We start from the raw sequence: 20709 nt of genomic DNA, 5'->3' as shown, positions 1-20709 counted from the left end.
GCCAAACCATATCCCTGTGAGAAACAAAGGAACTAGAATTCCTTTTGTCTATAGTATTAGGAGTATTCAGCTGAAATATTATTTCCAAAATAACTTACAATTAGTTATTTACCTCCCCACCCCCTTCTGTATGTTTACGTTATTTACAATTCAGTTAGGTTCATTTGTTTCAGTCTGTGTTCCATTTTGGTTTCCTTACAAAATAGCCTTTATTTTTATTTATATGAACATTTAATGAACTTCGGTAAAATTCACTCTGTGGTGTATACATCGAAGTAGATCACATTTTTTGGTAATTATGTATAAAATTACTATAACTATTTGGGTATAGGTTTTTGTGTGAACTTCAGTTTCAATTTCTCTTGAATTAATTCTAGAAGTTAGAATGCTGGGTCATATGATAACGGTATGTTTAACTTTATTTAAAAACTGCCAAACTGTTTTACACAAGACCATTTTGCATTCCTACTAGCAATGAATATTTGTAATTGTTCCACATACTCCCTAGCACTAGATATTGCCTGTACATATTTTTCTTGTCTATATTTTTAAGCCATTCTAATAGGCGTGTAGTAGTATCTCATTATGGTTTTAATTTCTATTTCCCTAAGGACTAATGATGTTGATCATCTTTTCATATTTTTATTGATCAACTGTATTTTTTTTTTTTTTTTTTGGTGATGTGTCTGCTTAGACCTTTTGTTCAATTTTTATTGGGTTACGTTCTTAACATTGAGTTTCAAAAGCTCTTCATATGTTCTGGATTTGTAACTTGCAAATATATTCTTGCCGGTCTGTGGCTTTCCTTTTCATTCTCTTAACAGTATCTTTCAGAGAGTAAAAGTTTTCAAATTTGATGAAGTTCAATTTATAAACTCTATCTTTTATAGATAATACTTTTGGTGTCCTATCTACAAACTCTCTGCATAATCCAGGGTAATAAAGATTTTTTTCTATATTTTATTCTAGAAGATTTATAGTACTATGCTTTACATTTAGAAATATGATCCACTTTGCATTAGTTTTTGTATAAGGTGTGAGTCAAAGTTTATTTTAATGTATATGGATGCCTAGTTTCTCTGGCACTATTTGTTGAAAAGACTATCCTTTCTTCATTGAATTGTCTTTGTACCTTTGTGAAAAATCTTTACTGTATCTGTGTAGGTATATGCCTACTCTATTTTGTTTAATTTATTTATGTATCTACCCTTTCAACATCATATTATCTTAGTTGCTGTAGGTTTACAGTAAGTTTTTGTAAAAAGACAATGAGTTACTTAACTGTTCTCTTTCTCAAAATTGTTTTGGCTACTTTTAGTTCTTTTGCCTTTCCATAAAACGTTAGAATATGCTAGTCAATACTTATTTTGAAAGCCTGCTATTTTTTTTAAAATTGGGATTGCATTGAATCCATACATCAATTTGGAGATAATTGACAGCATGTCAGTATTTAGTCTCCCAATCCACCAACACAGTATATATCGTTTCACTTATTTGGGTCTTCTTTAATTTTTTTAAATCAGTCTTTTATGGTTTTCAGCATATAGATGTTACACCTTTTGGGGATTTATACTCAAGTATTTTGCTTTGGGGGTACTATACACAGTACTTTTAGAATATAAGAAATTCTAGTTATTCACTCCTGACATATAAAATTACAATGGATTTTTGTTGTTGTTAATTCTCACCCAAGGATATTTTTCCATTGATTTATTTTTTTGGATAGTGTGGAAGGGAGGAAGGGAAAGAGAGAGAGAGAAACACTGATGTGAGAGAGACACATGGATTGGCTGCCTCCCCCACAACTCCGACCAGGGCAGGGGATTGAACCTGCAACCCAGGTACATGCCCTTGAATGGGAATTGAACCCGAGACCCTTCGGTCCACAGGCTGACGCTCTAACTGCTGAGCCAAACCAGTCAGGGCTTCAATGGATCTTTGTGTACTGATCTTTTATCGTCCAATCTTGCTAAATTCATCTATTAGTTCTGAGAATCCTTTTGTAAACTGTTTTGGATTTTTCAAAGTAAACAATGGGGAATGGGAGTGGGGAGGAGGGAGTCAATGAGGGAGGAAAGGGGGGACATCTGTAATACTTTCAATAATAAAGATAGAAAAAAAGTAAACAATTACACTGTGTATAACATGGTAAATATGTGGATACATTTAAAAATTATTCTTGCTCTTAGATTCTTTTACATACAAATGACTGCTTAATGTAAAAGGTATGATACTGAATGAATGGTAGGTTTATAATTATGCATAAAACAAGACTAGCATAAAGAATATACAGAACCACCATGATTTCTACATTTTCCTTGAAGTGATTAATACTGACAAAGGAACTGAAGAGAATGGGATATTCTGGTAGAATAAGTAAGATAACAGTCAGGAGAGGAAAAACGATTTTAAAAAGTGTTTTTACACATTAAAAAATACAAGTAGAGCTCTGGACGGTTGCTCAGTGGTTAGAGCATCGGCCTGAGGTCCAGAGAGACCTGGGTTCGGTGTCTGCCGCTAAGGGCGTGTACCTCAGTTGCAGTTTGTCCCTGGCCCTGGTTGGGTCATGCGGGTGGCAACCACTCGATGTGTCCCTTTCGCACTGATGTTTCTCTCTCTCCTCCTCTCTCCTTCTCTCCCCCTCCCATTCTATCTGAACAAAAAATGAAAAAAGTGTCCTCAGGTGAGGATAAAAAAAAAAATACATGTAGAACAGAATTAAATGAGCTATGAGTAATTAAAGATGAGCACAATAACACATCATTTACACTCAATGAGAATAAAAGAGTAAAGACAAAATTGGCTGTAGGTCAAGAGAAAAAAGGAGTGACTAGGAAAAAAGAAAATATATGCAATCTATCATTTTGTTTCAAACCAGGACACTATCTGTGAAGATCCATTTGGGAATTATTTTAATGAACTAATAAGAATGATCTGAAATTACCATATTAATTAATTATATGTAAATGGTCTTTCTATATTTCTTTTGTATATTTATTACCTATTTTTGTTATAACATTAAAAAATTTGCTATATCGATCGAAAATATAAAACTTGCCAAGTCCCTAAAAGATTACAGGTTAGGCTCAGGGGATTTGAGCATTGTCCCATGGACTGAGATGTTCCAGTTCCATTCCCCATCAGGGCACATGCCCAGGTTGCAGACTTGATTCCCAGTAGGGAGCATGCAGGAGGCAACCAATAGATGTTTCTCTCTCACATCGATGTTCTCTCTCTCCCTTCCTCTCTCTAAAAAATCAATAAAAATACATTAAAAAAATTAAAGAAAAAACTTTGTAAATAAATGACTTCATCCTGGAATCACACATGGTCTGCCACTTATGTTGGCAAGCTACCTGATTCCCAGGCCACTGTTCTGTGGCCCATTTAATGACATCATATTGGTTCTATTTAAGGTAGTGGAAAATAAAAGAGAATGTTTATCTTCCTGGCAATCCAGAGACAGAGGTCCTTTTAGACATCTGATTCTTTGGTCTCAAATACTTATGATACCAGTCCTTGATTAACTTGATGAGAGCCAAGAGAGCTGGCTCAATTAGAGTATTTTTACATTTAATGTGATCTCTACTACCTATGAATGAAAACTATTTTTAATCATCTAAAAAATTTTGACAAGAGGGTCCTTCCTCCATATACTCCATAGAGAGACACTGCACATTTAGCCCTGTCAAGGTGAGAGGAAACATATAAACAGAAGCACACATTCATGCACATACACTCACATGTGCAACACATGAATTTATCTGATACCATAAAATACAAAGGTTAGTCACTTATAAATGAAATTATTTGAATTACAGCAAAAATATTCAATTCTGAGCTACATTAACATTTTACTCATCTGTGGTGTATGTTTCCCAGATCAAGAAAATTTACAGAAAACACCAGCTCAGAGCAGTTGCCCCTGATTCCTCCTCTATACTTCCATGCAGTGGGGTTCCTGGGGTTGTCCTAACCTGAGCTTAAGTTTCCTGACTTCCTAAGTCAGCTTTTTTGTTATTTCCCTCCCTCATTTTATTTTACAAATCTGTCAAGCATACAGTAAAATTGGTATAGCACAGTGAACCTTTACACCCTCCACTAGGTCAGACGAAAGTCACTAACTTTTTCTAGAAGAGTGAGATATTAAATATTTTAGGCTTTGTGGGCTGAATACATATTCTTCTTTTTCTGTTGCATATTCTTATTCTTTTTTCAATGTAAAAACCATTTTTGGTATGAAAGTTGAGCAAAAACAGTTCACAGGCTGAATTTGGCCCATGTACTCTGTAGTTTCCAGCCCCTACCACAGAATGAATAATCCTTGGTTAACATTTTGCCACATTTGCTTTTAGACTCTCTATCTAAGCATACATAATGTTATCATTACATTATCATTATTTTATTATTGAAAAGAATATAAGAGTAGACATGCTCACCCTTGGTTTCAAAGTATTTCTTCATATATCTCATGAGAATAAGAACAACTATAAAATTTAAGAAATTTAACATTGATATAATATTATCCAATGCATAAATAGTCCATATTTTAATTTTACCAACTATTTCAGTAATATTCTTTATAGAAATTTTTTTCCAATCCAGGATCATGAACATGTGTTTAATCAACAGGTCTTTCCTAAGCCAGTTCCTGATAACCAGCTTATACTAATTGACTTTTGTGGTCCCTGTTAGATCCTTACTTCTGGGATTATGAGACTTCCTCTCTTAACCACAGCTCTCTGAAATAATGCAGCCTGGATAGGACAACCCTAGAAAGTACTGCATAAGGAGGTCCAAGCACTACAGAGAACGATCCCTCTCCCCCCGTTAATTCTATTACACAGGTGAGGAAATACAATATATACCTTCTTACCTTGTCAGAAAACAAGTTCTCTTGATTCTATCAATTAAAACTTTAAAATCTGTATTTACCTTGGCACCTTCACTGTCAATATCTAGTTCAATCTCTCAGCATTTCTTACTAAATTATTACAAAAGCTTCATAATCAGTCTTTCTTTGATTTTTGGTATATGCAATCTTTCTTCCACACTGCTGTAAGAATAAACTTTCTATATCACAAATAGAAATACAGTATTTCTATTGCACCCCCAAGACTTGAGAATAAGTCCCACATTTCTTAGTATAGTGTAGGAGGCTCTCTTCAAGAGCCCTCACTTGTGTTTCCATTTTACTTTTCTCTGATCACATCCTCACTTCCCACTACAACCTTTTAACTCCAGTCATACACTTCAACAAAGACTACTGTCAAGTTCTAGATTTGGGATAATACAATTTTATGGTTTTATTTAAAAAATTTAAACCATTGATATTTTGCCAATATGTAATTTAATTCAGTCCCTTGAATGAAAGAAAAAGGACAATGATATTACTCCCCTCCACTGGACAGATCATATAGGAAGGTCTAAAGAAGAGAGAAAGCCTAATGAAATGCTATAATTTTCAATATTAACAATGAAGACCAAATGCTCCAAAAACATATTTTTACAGAAGGACATATGAAAAGTCCATGCAAATGTAAATATTAACAAAAAAAAAGTTTCAGTACTAATTCTTGCCATGATGTTTGCATCAGACTATCCCTGAAGCCCAAATCAATGATAAAGCAAGCATATATGTAAAACAATTGTATGATACTATCAGAGAGCAACACATGCAGGAAAGACTTTAGAGACTAGAATCCTTCAGAGAAGAACAGTATACAGTGAGCTGTAAATTTACTCCAGCTTCATCCCTGAATTTGTTGTACAGGAAAATAGAGTCCAAGGAGGAAGTCAGGCTGAGGAGACAGAGGCCAAAGACAGGAGTTTCCAAAGAGTCTGGGATTTATTTATTTTTTTAATTTTATTATTTTTTTAATCCTCACCCGAGGACATTTTTCCATTTTTTTGTTCAGATAGAGTGGGAGGGAGAGAGAGAGAAACATCGACATGAAAGGGACACATCGAGTGGCTGCCACCCGCACGACCCAACCAGAGCCGGGGACAAACTGCAACCAAAGTACGTGCCCTTAGTGGGAACCGAACCTGGGTCTCTCTGGACCGCAGGCTGACACTCTAACCGCTGAGCCTAACTGGTCAGGGTAAAGTGTCTGGGATTTAAAAGGCATAATCTTAGATAAGAGAGCTGAAAAGCAGTACAAAAATCTATAAATTCTCAAGTAAGTATCAAATCCTAAGTATGTATCTGCACAACACTCCCAGAAACTCAGCCGAAAACAGACAGTTGGAAACCTAAAGAGAAAACAGAGTTTTTAGAGACAAGAAGTGCTGGAGAGACGGAGGTGGGAATTCAAACCCACCAAAATGATTGAGCCTTGATAAACACCCTAGAAATTAAGTTGGGATTCCAGAAGAGCCACGCTTTTAGAGTATGGGCCAAGGCCTAGTAATAAGGGCAAAACTGATATCAATTAGCCCTGCCCTGGCCAGTTTGACTTAGCGTCAGCCCATGGACCATAGAGTCACAGGTTCAATTCCAGTCAAGGGCATATACCTCGGCTGTGGTTCGGTCCCTGGCCCTGGTCAGGGTCATGCAGGAGGCAACCAATCAATGTGTCTCTCTCAGGTGAATATTTCTCTCTCTCTCTCACTCTTCCCCTCACACTCTATCTGAAGATAAATGGAGAACCTGCTTACCCTGCCACTCCTGTTCTCTCCCACAGAAGCCACAATAAAGGCTCTTGCCCATGTATTTCCCTTGATTGCTCTGCCTCAACTAAACCAATACTTCCCCATGTGGCCCCCTTTTGGCATGGTGTGCCTCCTCCTCTAGGGATCTGTAAGTATAACAAACAATTTTTTCAATGGCACTTGTTACCTGATCTGTTGGCCTCCCCATATGCAAATAATAATAAAACCTATATATATTTTTTTTTATCCTCACCCGAGGACATTTTTCCATTTTTTGTTCAGGTAGAGGGGGAGGGAGAGAGAGGAACAGAGAGAGAGAGAGAAACATCGATGTGAAGGGACACATCGATTGGCTGCCACCCGCACGACCAACCAGGGCCGGAGACAAACTGCAACCGAGGTACGTGCCCTTAGCGGGAACCGAACCCGAGTCTCTCCAGACCGCAGGCCGACGCTCTAACCGCTGAGCCAAACCGGCCAGGGCAAACCTATATTTTTAAACAAAAATAACAAACTTGACTAATGCAAAAGATGACAAGAATGAGGGATAAAGAAAGAACAGACAGGACAAACAGAAATCAAGTAGGAAACAATAAACTTATGCCCAACTATATTAGTAGCTGCATCAAATATAAATATGTAAAACACTCCAATGAAAACAAAAATAAGATAGAAGAAAAGCCCTGGCCGGTTTGGCTCAGCAGTTGGAGCATCGACCTATGGACCAGAGAGTCCCGGGTTCAGTTCCCGAAAGGGGCACATACCAAAAAAAAACCAAAAAAAAAAAGGATAGAAGAAAAAAACTCCTGACACTGGTCTTAGCAGCAATTTTCTAGAGATGACACCCAAAGTACAACCAACAAAAGCAAAAATAAATAAGCAGGACTAAATCAAATTGAAAAGTTTCTGTACAGCAAAAGAAATAATCAACAAAATGAAAATGCAATCTATGGAATCAGAGAAAATATTTGCAAATCATGAAGGAAAAAGGAGAAGGCCCAAATAAAATCACAAATGAACAAGAAGTGAAAATCGACACCACAAAAACACAATTATAAGAAATAATAGAGTCACATGTCAACAAATTGGACAACCTGGAAGAAATGGAGACGTTCTTAGAAACATACAATCTTCCAAGACTAAATCAGAAAGAAACAGAAAATCTGAAGAGACCATTAACTACTAATGAAATTCAATCAGTAATAAAAATTAAATAAATAAATACTTTCAACAAACAAAAGCCCTGAACCAGAGGCTTCACAGGTAAATTTTACCAGTCAAAGAAGAATTAATACCTATTCTTGTCAAACTATTCCAAAAAACTGAAGAGGAAGGAAGGCTTTCACACTCATTTTATGAGGCCATTATTACCCTGATACTAAAACCAGACAAAGACACTACAAAAAAATAAAATGATAGGTCAATATCCCTAATAAACATAGATGCAAAAACCTCAACAAAATATTAGCAAACTAAATTCAGCAATACATTAAAAACTTCATATACCATGATCAAGTGGGATTTATTTTCAGGATGCAAGGTTGGTTCAATAACTGCAAATCAAGTAATGTGCTACACAACATCAACAAAATAAAGAAGAATAAAATCATCATGTCAAGAGATGCAGAAAAACCATTCAACAAAATCCAACATTCATTTATGATCAAAACTGTCAGCAAAGTGGGGACATATCTCAACATAATAAAGGCCATATAGACAAATCCATAGCTAACATCATACTTAGTGAAAAGCTGAGAGCTTTTTCTTTAAGATCAGTAACAAGACAAGTGGTCTATTCTCACCACTTTTAGCACAGTATTAGAAGGACTAGCCACAGCAATCAGATAAGAAAAAGAAATGAGGCATCTCAATTGGAAAGGAAGAAGTAAAACTGTCATTTGTAGATGACATGATACTATTTAGACAGAATCCTAAAGATTCCACCATAAAACTAGTAGAACTAATAAATGAATTCAGTAAAATAGCAAGATACGGAATTAATATTCAGAAATTGGTTGCACTTCAAAACATCAATAATGAACTATTAGAAAGAGAAATTAAGAAAACAACCCCATTTATAATTGCATCAAAAAGAATAAAATACCTAGAAATAAATTTAACCAAGGAGGTAACAGACATGTTCTCAGAAAACTAAGACACTGAAGAAAGAAATTGAAGATGCGAATGGAAGGATATATGGTGCTCATGCAATAAGAAGAATTAACATCATTAAAATGTCCACACTACCTAAAGCAATCTAAAGATTCAATGCAATTCCTATCAAAATACCAATGGCATTTTTCACAGAACTAGAACAAATAATCCTAAAATTTATATGGAACCACAAAAGACCCCAAATAACCAAAGTACAGCAATCTTGAGAAAGAACATAGTTGAAGGTATCATGCTACCTGACAGCAAACTATACTGCAAAGCTATAGTAATCAAAACAGCATGGTACTGGCACAAAAACATACATATAGATCAATGGAGCAGATGAAAGAGCCCAGAAATAATCTCACGCCTATATGATCAATTAATCTATAACATGAGGCAAAATATGCAATGGGGGAAGACAGTCTTCAATTGATGGTATTGGGAAAACTGGACAGATACATGAAAAAAACGAATGTAATTAGACTGCTTTTGTACGTCATATTTTTTAAAAAACCCTCAAAATGGACTAAAGACTTAAATGTAAGACCTGAAACTATAAAACTCCTGGAAAGAAACACAGGCAGTAACCTCTTTGACACTGCCCAAAGCAATTTTTTTTAATATTCTCCTTGGGCAAAAAAAAAAAAAAGAAAAAGAAAAAGAAAAAGAAATAAATAAATGGCACTACAGCAAACTAAAATTTTTTGCATAGTGAGGGAAACCGTCAAAAAAACAAAAAAGACAACCTCCCAAATGGGAAAAGATATTCGCTAATGATACATATGATAGAGGTTAATATCCCAAATACATAAGAAACATGCAACTTAACACCAAAAGAAAACAAAGAATCAAATTAAATAATGGGCAGAGGACTTGAATAGACATTTCTCCAAAGATGGCCAAAAGATATGTAAAAAGATATTCAACATCCCTAGTTATCAGGGAAATGCAAATTAAAACCACACTGAAATATTACCTCACACCTGTCAGAATGGCTATCATCAATAAATCCACAAATAACAAGTGTTGGCAAGAATGTAGATAAAAAGAAACCCTTGTGCACTGTTGCTGGGACTGTAAATTGGTGTAGCCACTATACAAAACAGTATGGACTTTCCTCAAAAATTAAAAATAAAACTACCATATGTCCCAGCAATTCCACTTCTGGGTATTTATTTGAAGAAAACAAAAACACCGATTTGAAAAGATATATGCACCCCTAAGTTCACTTCAGTATTACTTACTAGCCAAGATATAAAAGCAGCCTAAGTGTCCATCAACAGACAAATGGATAAAGAAGATGTAGCAGAAGTGGTATACAAATAGAATGAAATATTACTTAGCCATATAAAAAGAACAAGATCTTGCCTTTGCAACAACACGGATTGACCTAAAGGGTATTATGCTGGGTGAAATAAGTCAGACAGAGAAAGACAAATACCGTATCATTTCACTTATATGTAGAATCTAAAAAACAAAATATACAAACAAAACAAACTCATAGATACAGAGAACAAATTAACAGTTGTCAGATTGGGGGGCGAGGGTATGGGTGAAAAAGGTGAAAGGGATTAAAATGTACAAATTGCGCCCTGGCCAGTTTGGCTGAGCAGTGGAGCACTGGCCCAAGGACCAATGAGTCGTGGGTTCCATTCCAAGGGGCACATACCTTGGTTGCAGTTGGTCCCCGGGCCTGGTCAGGGTTGTGTGTGAGGCAACCAGTCAATGTGTCCCTCTCATGTTGATGTTTCTCTTTCTCTCTCTCTCTCTCTCTCTCTCTCCCTCCCTCCCTCCCTTCCTCCCACTCTATCTGAAGATAAATAGAAAAATATCCTCAGGTGAGGATTAAAAATAATAATAAAATGTACAAATTGCCAGTTATAAAAATAATCAGTGGGATATAAAATACAACATAGTCAATATTTTAATTATTTATAATATTAATTGATATATAGTTAATATTTTAACATCTATGGTATCAAATGGGTACTAGACTTACAGGGTGACCACTTTGTAAAGTATATAAATGTCTAATCACTATGTTGTACACCTGAAACTAATATAATATACGTCAACTGTAACTGAAAAATAAATCAGCTGTATTTCTATAAACAAGCAATGAACAATGTGAAAAGACAATTAAGAAAGTAATTCTAGCCCTGGCCAATTTAGCTCAATGGTTGGAGCATCAGCCCATAGACCAAAGGGTCTCGAGTTCGATTCCTAGTCAAGGGCAAATGCCTGGGTTGCAAGTTTGATCCAGCCCTAGTAGGGGTGTGTGCAGGAAGCAATCAATTGATGTCTCTCTTGCATCGATGTTTCTCTCTCTCTCTCTCTCTCTCTCTCTCTCCCCCCCTCCCCCACCCTCTCTTCTACTCTAAGAATTAATGGAAAAAATATCCCCAGGTAATGATTAACAACAACAACAACAACAAAAAGTAATTCTAATTGCAACAGTATCTAAATGATAAGTAAATGTTTAGAAAGACATCCTGTGTTCATTAAATGAAGATTTAATATTGGTCAGATGCTGATACTACCAAACATGATCTATAGATTTAAGCAATCCCTATCAAAATTCAAACAGACTTTTTAACAGAAACGGAAAAGTCATATGGAATCACATGGGACCCAAAATAGCCAAAACTATCCTTAAAAAGAATAATAAAATTATTCCTGATAGCAAACTCACTACCAAAGCCACATTAATCAAAACAGTGATGTACAAGCATTTAGATGAACATACAGAAAAATGGAATAGGCCCTAGCCGGTTTGGCTCAGCAGTTAGAGCATTGGCCCGCAGACCAGAGAGTCCTGGGTTCGGTTCCCGCTAAGGGCATGTACCTCAGATGCAGTTTCTCCCCGGCTGATTGGGGCCATGTGGGTGGCAGCCACCTGATGTGTCTCTCTCACATTGATATTTCTCTCTCTCTCTTCCTCCCTCCTTCTCTCCCTCCCGCTCTATCTGAAGATATATGCAAAAATGTCCTCAGGTGAGGATTTAAAAAAAAAGAGAAAGAAAGAAAAATGGAATAGAACTGAGAGTTCAGAAATAAACCTATATAATATGGAAAACTCATTTGACAAGGAAGTTAAGAAAATTCAATGGGGAAAATTAATCTGTTCAACAGATGGTACTAGAATAACTGAATTTTTCACATGCAAAAAAATGAAGTTGGACCTCTACCTCAAACACCTATAAAAATTAACTCAAAAGGGATCGATGACCTGCTCTGGCCAGTTTGGCTCAGCGGTTAGAGCGTCAGCCTGCAGTCGAGTTTGGTTCCCACTAAGGGCGCGTATCTAGGCTGCAGTTTGTCCCTGGCCCTGGTTGGTCATGCGGGTGGCAGCCATTCCATGTGTCCCTTTCACTTTGGTGTTTCTCTCTCTCTCCCTCTCTCTCTCTCTCTCTCTCTCCCCCTCCCACTCTATCTGAACAAAAAAATGAAATAATGTCCTTGGGTGAGAATTTAAAAAAAGGGATTAATGACCTAAATATAAGAGCTAAAAACTGTAGGCCTATGTATTCAAGCACCCCAGGAATCCTGCAATGCCAGGTACAACAACCGCTAGAGTCTGGAACAAATTAACTGTGATAAACAAGGGTCGACTATACACCTACTAGGAAGGCTACAATCAAAATAACAGACATTTTCGAGGATTAGAGTAACTGGAACTCTGGTACATTGCTGAAAAAGACACTGTGGTGTGTAGTTTGGCATTTCCTCAAAAAGTCAAACACAGTATTACCATGTGATCTGGTTCTATTTTACTCCTGGGTACAAAGTCAAATTTGAAAACAGGGACTAAAGTAGATACTTGTATGCCAATGTTCACTGTAGCATTTATTCACAATAGCCAAAAGGTGGACACCATCAAGTGTCCATCAGCAGATTAATGGATAAACAAACCATGGTATATACACACAATGGAATATTATTCAGCTAGAGAAAGGAATGATTTACTGACAGATGCTACAACATGGATGACCTGTGAAGTGATGCTAAACATTATAAGTGATATAAGCTATCCATGAAAGTACAAGTTATTACATGATTCTATTTTTTAAAATATATTTTTATTAATTTTTTAGAGAGAGACACAGAAACATCAATGTGAGAGAGAACGTCAATAGACTGTCTCCTTCACACCCGGCACTGGGGATCAAGCATTCAAATACTAGAATAGGCAAATTATAGAGACAAAAGGTAGATTAGAGGTTACCAGGTGCTGGGTGGAGGGGAAAATTCAAAGCTATTGCTAATGGACACAGAGTTTCTGTTTGGGGCAATAAAAAAGTTTTGAAAATAGATACCAGTAATGGTTGTACAACACTGTGAGTATAATGAATGTCACAAATTATATACTTAAAAAATGGTTATTTGAGTCCAGCCAGTGTGGTTCAGTGGTTGAGCATCAACCCATGCACCAAGAGGTCGCCGGTTCGATTCCCGGTCAGGACACATGCCTAGGTTGTGGGCCTGATCCCAAAGGGGGGCATGCAGGAGGCGGCCAATTGATGTTTTCTCTCATCGATGTTTCTATCTCTCTCTCCCTCTCACTTCCTCTCTCTCTAAAATCAATAAAGGGAAAAAAAAGTATTTGATTTTTTATTTTTAGCATAAAGTACACACATACACACATAAGAAAAAAAGATTCTGGTTCATATCCTTCTGCCAAATGATAAACCTAGATTTTCACAACACTACAATTGACTCTGTATGGAACTTTACAGAAGTCAGTGTTCTGCAATGTTTAATTCTATAGCACTACAAGTGATAAAACTCCTAAAAACAGTGTGCTAAAAATTCTAATCATGTTAGTTAAAGCAAAACAATATTCTTTCCCATTTCTCAATAATCCAAGAAGCTCAATAAATAAAACTATCTACTTTCATATTATACACCAACACCTATGCAAGTGGCTAAAAATGGACTATGGCTTATATCTCTTTATATTTTTGTTTTTACTCTGCCAGAACTGGATATTAAGTAAATACTGGTCACTGACATTAAGCCTTTATTTTTAGCACTTACAAAATACACTGCTCCAAAGCTTCCATGGCCGATTTCTCTGAGGTCTGTGAAGAGCTTCTCTGGATCTTCTTTGAAGAAGAGCTCTGCAATTTCAGGGTCCTTCAGGCTGCCTGCTCGGTTAGTTGATGGCATCCTGCTGGGCAATCAGTTCTTTGATTCTAATTTTATACTTGCTATCCCAATCCTTGGTTCATGTGTATGAATGAAGCCACGTTGGCATAAACTGTTGTAGAGAAATAAGAAAAGAAAAAAGTCAGGGAAAGCAAAAGTTGCTAAGAATAATTAGTTCTTAAGATAATTTTCTAAAAGCCCATACAAAATTATCTCAGCTCTAGAAATTGACTGAAAAGGAAGTGTGGTCTACTAGTATAGTAGTTCCTAAACCTGGTTCATTATCAGACTTACCTGTGATCTTTAAAAAAAGATTCCTACTATACATAGCATATAAGTATATACTATACTTCCACTTCTAAAATTAAAAAGTTTTATCTTGCAACATTTTCTGTATCAGAACTTTAATATTTATCTAATCCTGATGCAGTGAGCCCATCAGCAGAACAGATCATTTAATACACAGACTATTAAAAACACGCACAACTCAAGATATACCCATAGCATGTTTCTAAAAACAAAAAGAGTCCCATCTATTAATGATCGTCAAATATAAGAAAACGTATAAAAGATTTAATTCAGTGATATGTCTTTCTTTTCCTTGCAGATACCATATGCCTGTGTGTAGTCAACTCTAACACAGATATTCCAGAGAAAAAATGCAATGGGAGAAAGTAATGAATTGAACACAGACAACTGTTTCCCCCATAAACATTATTCACACAAAATATGGCCTTTGCCCGGCTGCTGTGTCTCAGTGGTTGAGCATCGACTCATGCACCAAGAGGTCGCCAGTTTGCAGCTGATTCCCGGTCAGGGCACATGCCCAGGTTGTGGGCCTTATCCCCAGTGGGGGGCATGCAGAAGGCAGCCAATCGATGTTCTCTTGCACTGATGTTTCTATCTCTCTCTCCATCTCCCTTCCTCTCTCTCTCAAATCAATAAAAAATTTTTTTAAAAATCTGCTTCATTAGATATGTAGACACTATGGACAACTAGTAAATTCCCTGGTAGTTCTGCTCCCAGTTCTTTTGTATCATATTGCTCAAGTTTAAAAATTACTTTTATAATTGAAAGTCTGGGTTCTGGAATGATACTATCAGGATCTGAATCCTGACAACACTATTTACAAGCTGTGACTTGGGTCGCCTCATTTTCCTAACCTGCAAAATGAAAATAATAACCTATCCCACTGAGTAGTTGTGAGGCTTAAATGAGTTATTAAATGTAAGCACACTAATATTCTGACATAGTAAACACTACGTTAAATGTTAACTATTTTAACTTGCTTAAATTCACCAATGGAAAAAAAAAAGATCCAAAATTGATTTCACTAGACTTCTAAGAAAAAATAAAGTTCTAGCCAATTCTCCCCATACCCCTTACATAATAACTTTTAACCAGCTATCTCATTTTTAGTGAAGTCACTGAACCAATTTTAATTCTTGCTAGAAAACTTCTTTGTTCTAAATGAAACATGTTTGCAGGTCTCTTTACCTCCCTAAATTAACACTACACTGCAATAAAAACATTATTTGTTAATTGTTATTTGTATTCCACTTCTAACATATTCCAAGGCTGTTCCATATACTTTTACCAATTTCCCTGCTCTGGAAGTTTCATGGAACAAAGTGCTTCAATTAGTTCAAGAATATATGACCAGACTTCCAGTCAAGATGGCAAAGTAAACACGGTATCAGGTCCTCCCACAATGACATCAAAATTACAACTAAACTACAGAACCATCACTCAAAACCACCTGAAATCAAGCTGAATGGAAGTCCTACAACTACAAAATTAAAGAAGAAGCCACATCAAGACTGGTAGGAGGGGTGGAGACATGGAAGGACTGGTCCCACATGCACATGTAGTGGATAAAAATCAGGAGGGATATCTTGGCTGTGGAGGGACCCCTGTGGAGCGAGTGGTCTAAAATCTCACAAAAATAGGATTTTCAGAATTAAGTAACTGTTCTACATTTGCAAAATAGTCAAATAACTGACAATGACATCAGTCAAAGCAACAAAAAGAAGATGGGGAAAGGGTACTGATAATCACAACATATTTAGTATTACTTAAGAAATGCTGCTTGGGCGAACGGTGATGATGTCATGTTATTCCATCTTTTTAAGAACCTTCAGATTTTCACAAAAAGGACACTGTTGGTCTTAAGAAATTGCTTCAATGCCATAAAAAGTCCTTTCCTCTACATCTGTTAATCAGAGGTTTCAGGCTGAGAAAACAGCCAACTTAGTCAGTGTCCTTTAGAGACAGAAAAGGTCTCTTTACATAAAACCATCAGAGAGAGATTATACTATCTACTATATCTCCCTTGAAACACACATACATACATACACACACCCCCAATCTCTCACTATACCAATAACTAGAATGGTAAGTACAACTGAAAAATATCATCAGTAAACTAAATCTGACATTACAGGAACTGAACTCACATCAGGCTTAATCTACACAGAACTGATTTGCTGCATAGTGTTCAACTTACTTATAAACATATATTCATTATAAAAAAATTTAGGGTTGGAAGAAATTAAAAGATTATTTGGTTCCAAAAGGTCACATTTCTTCTCAAAATCACATGGCCAATTAATGGAGGGAAATACAGAATCAACTCCCTGAACCACCTTCTTGTACTTGAAACTGAAATGAAGGAGAAAGATAAAAAGCAAGGGTAACATTGTTAAGGATTTCATAGGATTGGTGGGTATAAGAGGCATGTACGGGGCAGTATTATGAATGACTTAATTTTGGGCATTGATAAAGATATGAAGATTAGTTTTTATTATAAAATAAGAGACATATATGTAATACATAACCATTTATATAAAAATAAAATATATATATCTATGCACACACAGATAATCTTTAGAAGGATATATGAGAAAGAGGTGTGTTTGAGATTTTTTTCCTCCAATGGATCCTTTCTATCTTTCAAATTTTTGTTCCCCAAATACATGGATTACTTTTCAGTTTTTTTCATTTTAAAGAGATATGGGTAATAGTCTTTTCAAGAAAAGCCTTAATTATACAACTTCATTAGTTACCATTTTATATGTGTGTTCTTGCTCCAATTAGACTAATAATGTGTAACTTTTATGTACCTTTCACAATGTCTTTTTTTTTTTTTTTTTTTTTGGTACATGCCCCTAGCGGGAACTGAACCTGGGACTCTCTGGTCCACAGGCCAACGCTCCAACCGCTGAGCCAAACTGGCCAGAGCCCTTTCACAATGTCTTACATGTAATAAGCACTTAATAAAATCTATGTAATTAAGATTAGAAATAAAAATGTGAGCATCTTCTAATGTTTAGTACAAAATACGAAACTGTACCTTGGTGTTTATTTAGTATTTGCTTAGAACAACTTATTTTACAGGATTATTACAGATGAAGAGGGGATGAAAAATAAAGAACTTAAGAGACATATCTAAATAAATGAAACAGCCCTAGCTAGTTTGGCTCAGCAATTAGAGAGTCAGCCCATGGACCAAAGTGTTGTGGGTTCAACTCCCAATCGGGGGCACATGCTTGGGTTGCAGGTTTGATCCTGGCCCCAGTCGAGGTCATAGGGGAGGCAACCAATGAATGATTCACTCACTCTCTTTCCCTCCCTTTCTTCCAGTCTGTCTGGGAATCAATGAAAAATTACCCTCAGGTGAGGGTTAACATAAATAAATAAATAAATAAACATGAAACTAAGGTTGAAAACAGTATGGCAGACATGTTTAGGTTTTTTAAAAAGTAAGGTATGAATAATGTATAAACTATAGTATGGTCCCAATTGTGTGTTGTTGTTTTTTTAAAAGGCAAGAAAAAATATATATGTATGTATGTATGTGTGTGTGTATTTGTACATGCACAGGCTGTCTCTGGAATGATATTCCACAATATGTACTATTTTTTTTTCTTTTTTTTTATCCTCACCCAAGGACATTTTTGCCTTTATCTTCAAATAGAGTGGGAAGGAGAGAGGGAGGAAGAGAGAGAGAAACATCAATGTGAGAGAGACACATCAACTGGCCGCCACCCACATAACCCCATGGGGCCGGGGACAAACTGCCAAGGTATGTGCCCTTAGCAGGAACTGAACCCAGGACTCTCTGGTCCGCGGGCCGACACTCTAACCGCTGAGCCAAACCGGCCAGGGCCACAATGTGTACTATTATTTTCCTCACGGGAAAGGTACTATGCTGGGCCACTGAGGAACAAGGATTGATTTTACACTCTAGTGAGGTACACAGCCTCTGATGCCAAAATACCTAAGATAGAATTCTAGCTCCCTTGCTTACTAGCTATATGATGTGGGATAAGTCACTTAATCTCTCTGTTTCAGTTTCTTTATCTATAAAATGGTACTACTCTTAGGGTTGCTGTATTATTACTAAGTAGTATTCCATTGAATGGATGGAATGAATGATTTTCTACAACACATACATCACTATTACTGACTCCTGGGCAAACTCGAAAGATGAAACTTTATTAACCTTACTATTTTACTTGATGGTAAAATATATTGCTCTTACAGTCAAGGAAGATAAGAATGTCTAGGACCTTCTTATTACCCAACATTATTCTAGAGGTCTTGGCTTTGTTAACTTATGCCATAACACATAAAGAGTTCCTACAAACCAATAAAAAAAAAAGTAAGCAAATTCCATGAATAAGAAATTCACAAAGAATTACAAATGATACCCTGGCCAATTTGGCTCAGCGGTTACAGCATTGGCCCGCAGACCAGAGAGTCCCAGGTTCGGTTCCCACTAAGAGCACGTACCTCAGTTGCAGTTTGTCCCTGGCCCCAGTTGGGGTCATGTGGGTGGTGACCAGTGGATGTATCTCTCTCACGTCGACATTTCTCTCTCTCTCTTCCCTCCTCTCTCCCTCCTGCTCTATCTGAAGATAAATCAAATATGTCCTCAGGTGAGGATTAAAAAAAAAAGAATTAAAAATGGCTATTAAAACATATAAAAATATGTTAGTAAAGCAGAGATAAATGAAATGTGGAATATAAAAACAATAAAGAAAAATAAGTAAAACCAAAAGTTGGTTCATTGAAAATATAACAAAACTGACAGATATTTTTAGTTAGGGAAAAATGAGAAGGCTCAAAATACTAAAATCCAAAATGAAAGCTGGAATACCACTACCAATCTTACAGAAATAAAAAGAATTATATAAGAATAGTATGACCGCCCTGGCCGCTTTGGCTCAGTGGTTGGAGTGTCCACCTGCGGTCCGGAGAGACCCGGGTTCGGTTTCCGCTAAGGGCATGTACCTCGGTTGCAGTTTGTCCCCGGCCCTGGTTGGTCGTGTGGGTGGCAGCCACTCAATGTGTCCCTTTCACATCGATGTTTCCCTCTCTCTCTCTCTTCCTCTCTCTCCCTCCCACTCTATCTGTACAAAAAATGGAAAAATGTCCTCGAGTGAGGATGAAAAAAATAAAAATAAAAAAATAAATAAATAAAAAGAATAGTATGACCAACAAATTAGATAATCTAGACGAAATTATCAAATTATTACAATTATAAAAACTAGACTTCCGGTCTAGATGGCAGCATAGGTAAACGGAGTAACTTGCCTCCTCCCACAACCACATCAAAATTACAGCTAAACTACAGAACAAACATCATTCAGAACCACCTGAAATAGAGCTGAATGGAAGTCCTACAACTAAGAAATTAAAGAAGTCACATCTAGAAGGGTAGGAGGGGCGGAGGTGTGGAAGGGCTCATCCCATACCCATGTATGGCAGATAAAAATCAGGAGGGATACTCAGCAGTGAAAGTCCACCCTGAGAAATGACTGATTGGTCCCCGTCCCACCCCAGGCGCCCAGCTCAGAGAAGTCCCCATAACATCTGGCTATAAAAACCAGCAGGAACTGAGGCTGAGGCTGCTGGAGCCCTGCACCAGGCAGCTCCTCTTAAAGGGCCCACACATGGTATTACTCAGACCCGCTCCCTCTGAGCTCCAGTGCATAGGGGAGGCAGCCTGAAAGGCACCAGAGACATACGGGGAAGAACTGAGTTGTTTGGCATCGGTATGAAGGCTGGAGAGGCAGCTTTCTCCGGGATAGAAATGCTGGCAGAGGCCTTTGTTCCTTTGGTGATCCCTTCCCCCACAGGGCAGGCAGACATGCATCATATCTGGGACATAACGTGATCTGGCAAACACTGTTTGCCCTGTTCTGGTGATTCCCTGAGGCCCTGCCACACCCAACTTTTGGGCCCAGGCAGGCTGTTTCCAGTGGTCTTACCATAGGATTGGCCTTTTTTTTCCGCTCCTGCTTCAGGTTTTCCTAAATTCTCTCAAACAAGCAACATCTGGCCTCAGTGAGCCCCATACCTCTTGCTAAGTGGCCCCAGGCCTGGCACTAGAAGTAGCCAGCCTTGGTTCACAGCTTGGCTTTGCCTGGGCATCTCCAAGACCAGCACAAGAAGCAGCCATCTGCAGATCGCTTTGTTGCTTATGCCTGGTGGTCCCTGGTAGAAAACAGGCAGTGGCTGACCTTGCTCTAGAGCCAGCACACCCAGTGGACAGCTTCAGACCACGTCGAATCACCACTACCCAACAACCTCCACAAGTGACATACTCAAAGAATGGACTGAGTGGGTACCAGAGCCCTGCTGAAGTAAATCTTGCTCTGTGTGGTGGGTCCCTGCACAGCTGATCATCCAAGGTAGTCAGAGGTCAGTGGTTAATGGGCCCAGCCAATCCTTGCAGCTGATCAG

The 20709-nt window shown here is 37.3% G+C and overlaps 1 protein-coding gene across 7 annotated transcripts in view; it reads right to left on the bottom strand.

The window, feature by feature from the left end:
• Positions 1-20709, bottom strand: part of TAOK1 (TAO kinase 1) — a 149805-nt gene that overhangs the window by 92671 nt on the left and 36425 nt on the right. For 4 of the 7 annotated variants that reach the window (XR_004960429.1, XM_036269938.1, XM_036269934.1 and 1 more), the window contains exons 2-3: positions 16466-16620; positions 13849-14071 (exon numbers count right to left, since the gene is read on the bottom strand). Coding sequence is in view for 6 of the 7 variants with exons in the window: in XM_036269938.1 (XP_036125831.1) it covers positions 13849-13980 (132 nt within the window). In the remaining variant the exon portion in view is untranslated. The remainder of the gene's footprint in view (positions 1-13848; positions 14072-16465; positions 16621-20709) is intronic. The other 3 variants (XM_036269936.1, XM_036269935.1, XM_036269937.1) reach the window with 1 other exon arrangement.

This window comes from Molossus molossus, unplaced genomic scaffold (genome assembly GCF_014108415.1).
Source record: "Molossus molossus isolate mMolMol1 unplaced genomic scaffold, mMolMol1.p scaffold_m16_p_19, whole genome shotgun sequence".
NCBI classification, from domain to species: domain Eukaryota; kingdom Metazoa; phylum Chordata; class Mammalia; order Chiroptera; family Molossidae; genus Molossus; species Molossus molossus.
This window is presented reverse-complemented; position numbering and strand designations above follow the sequence as displayed.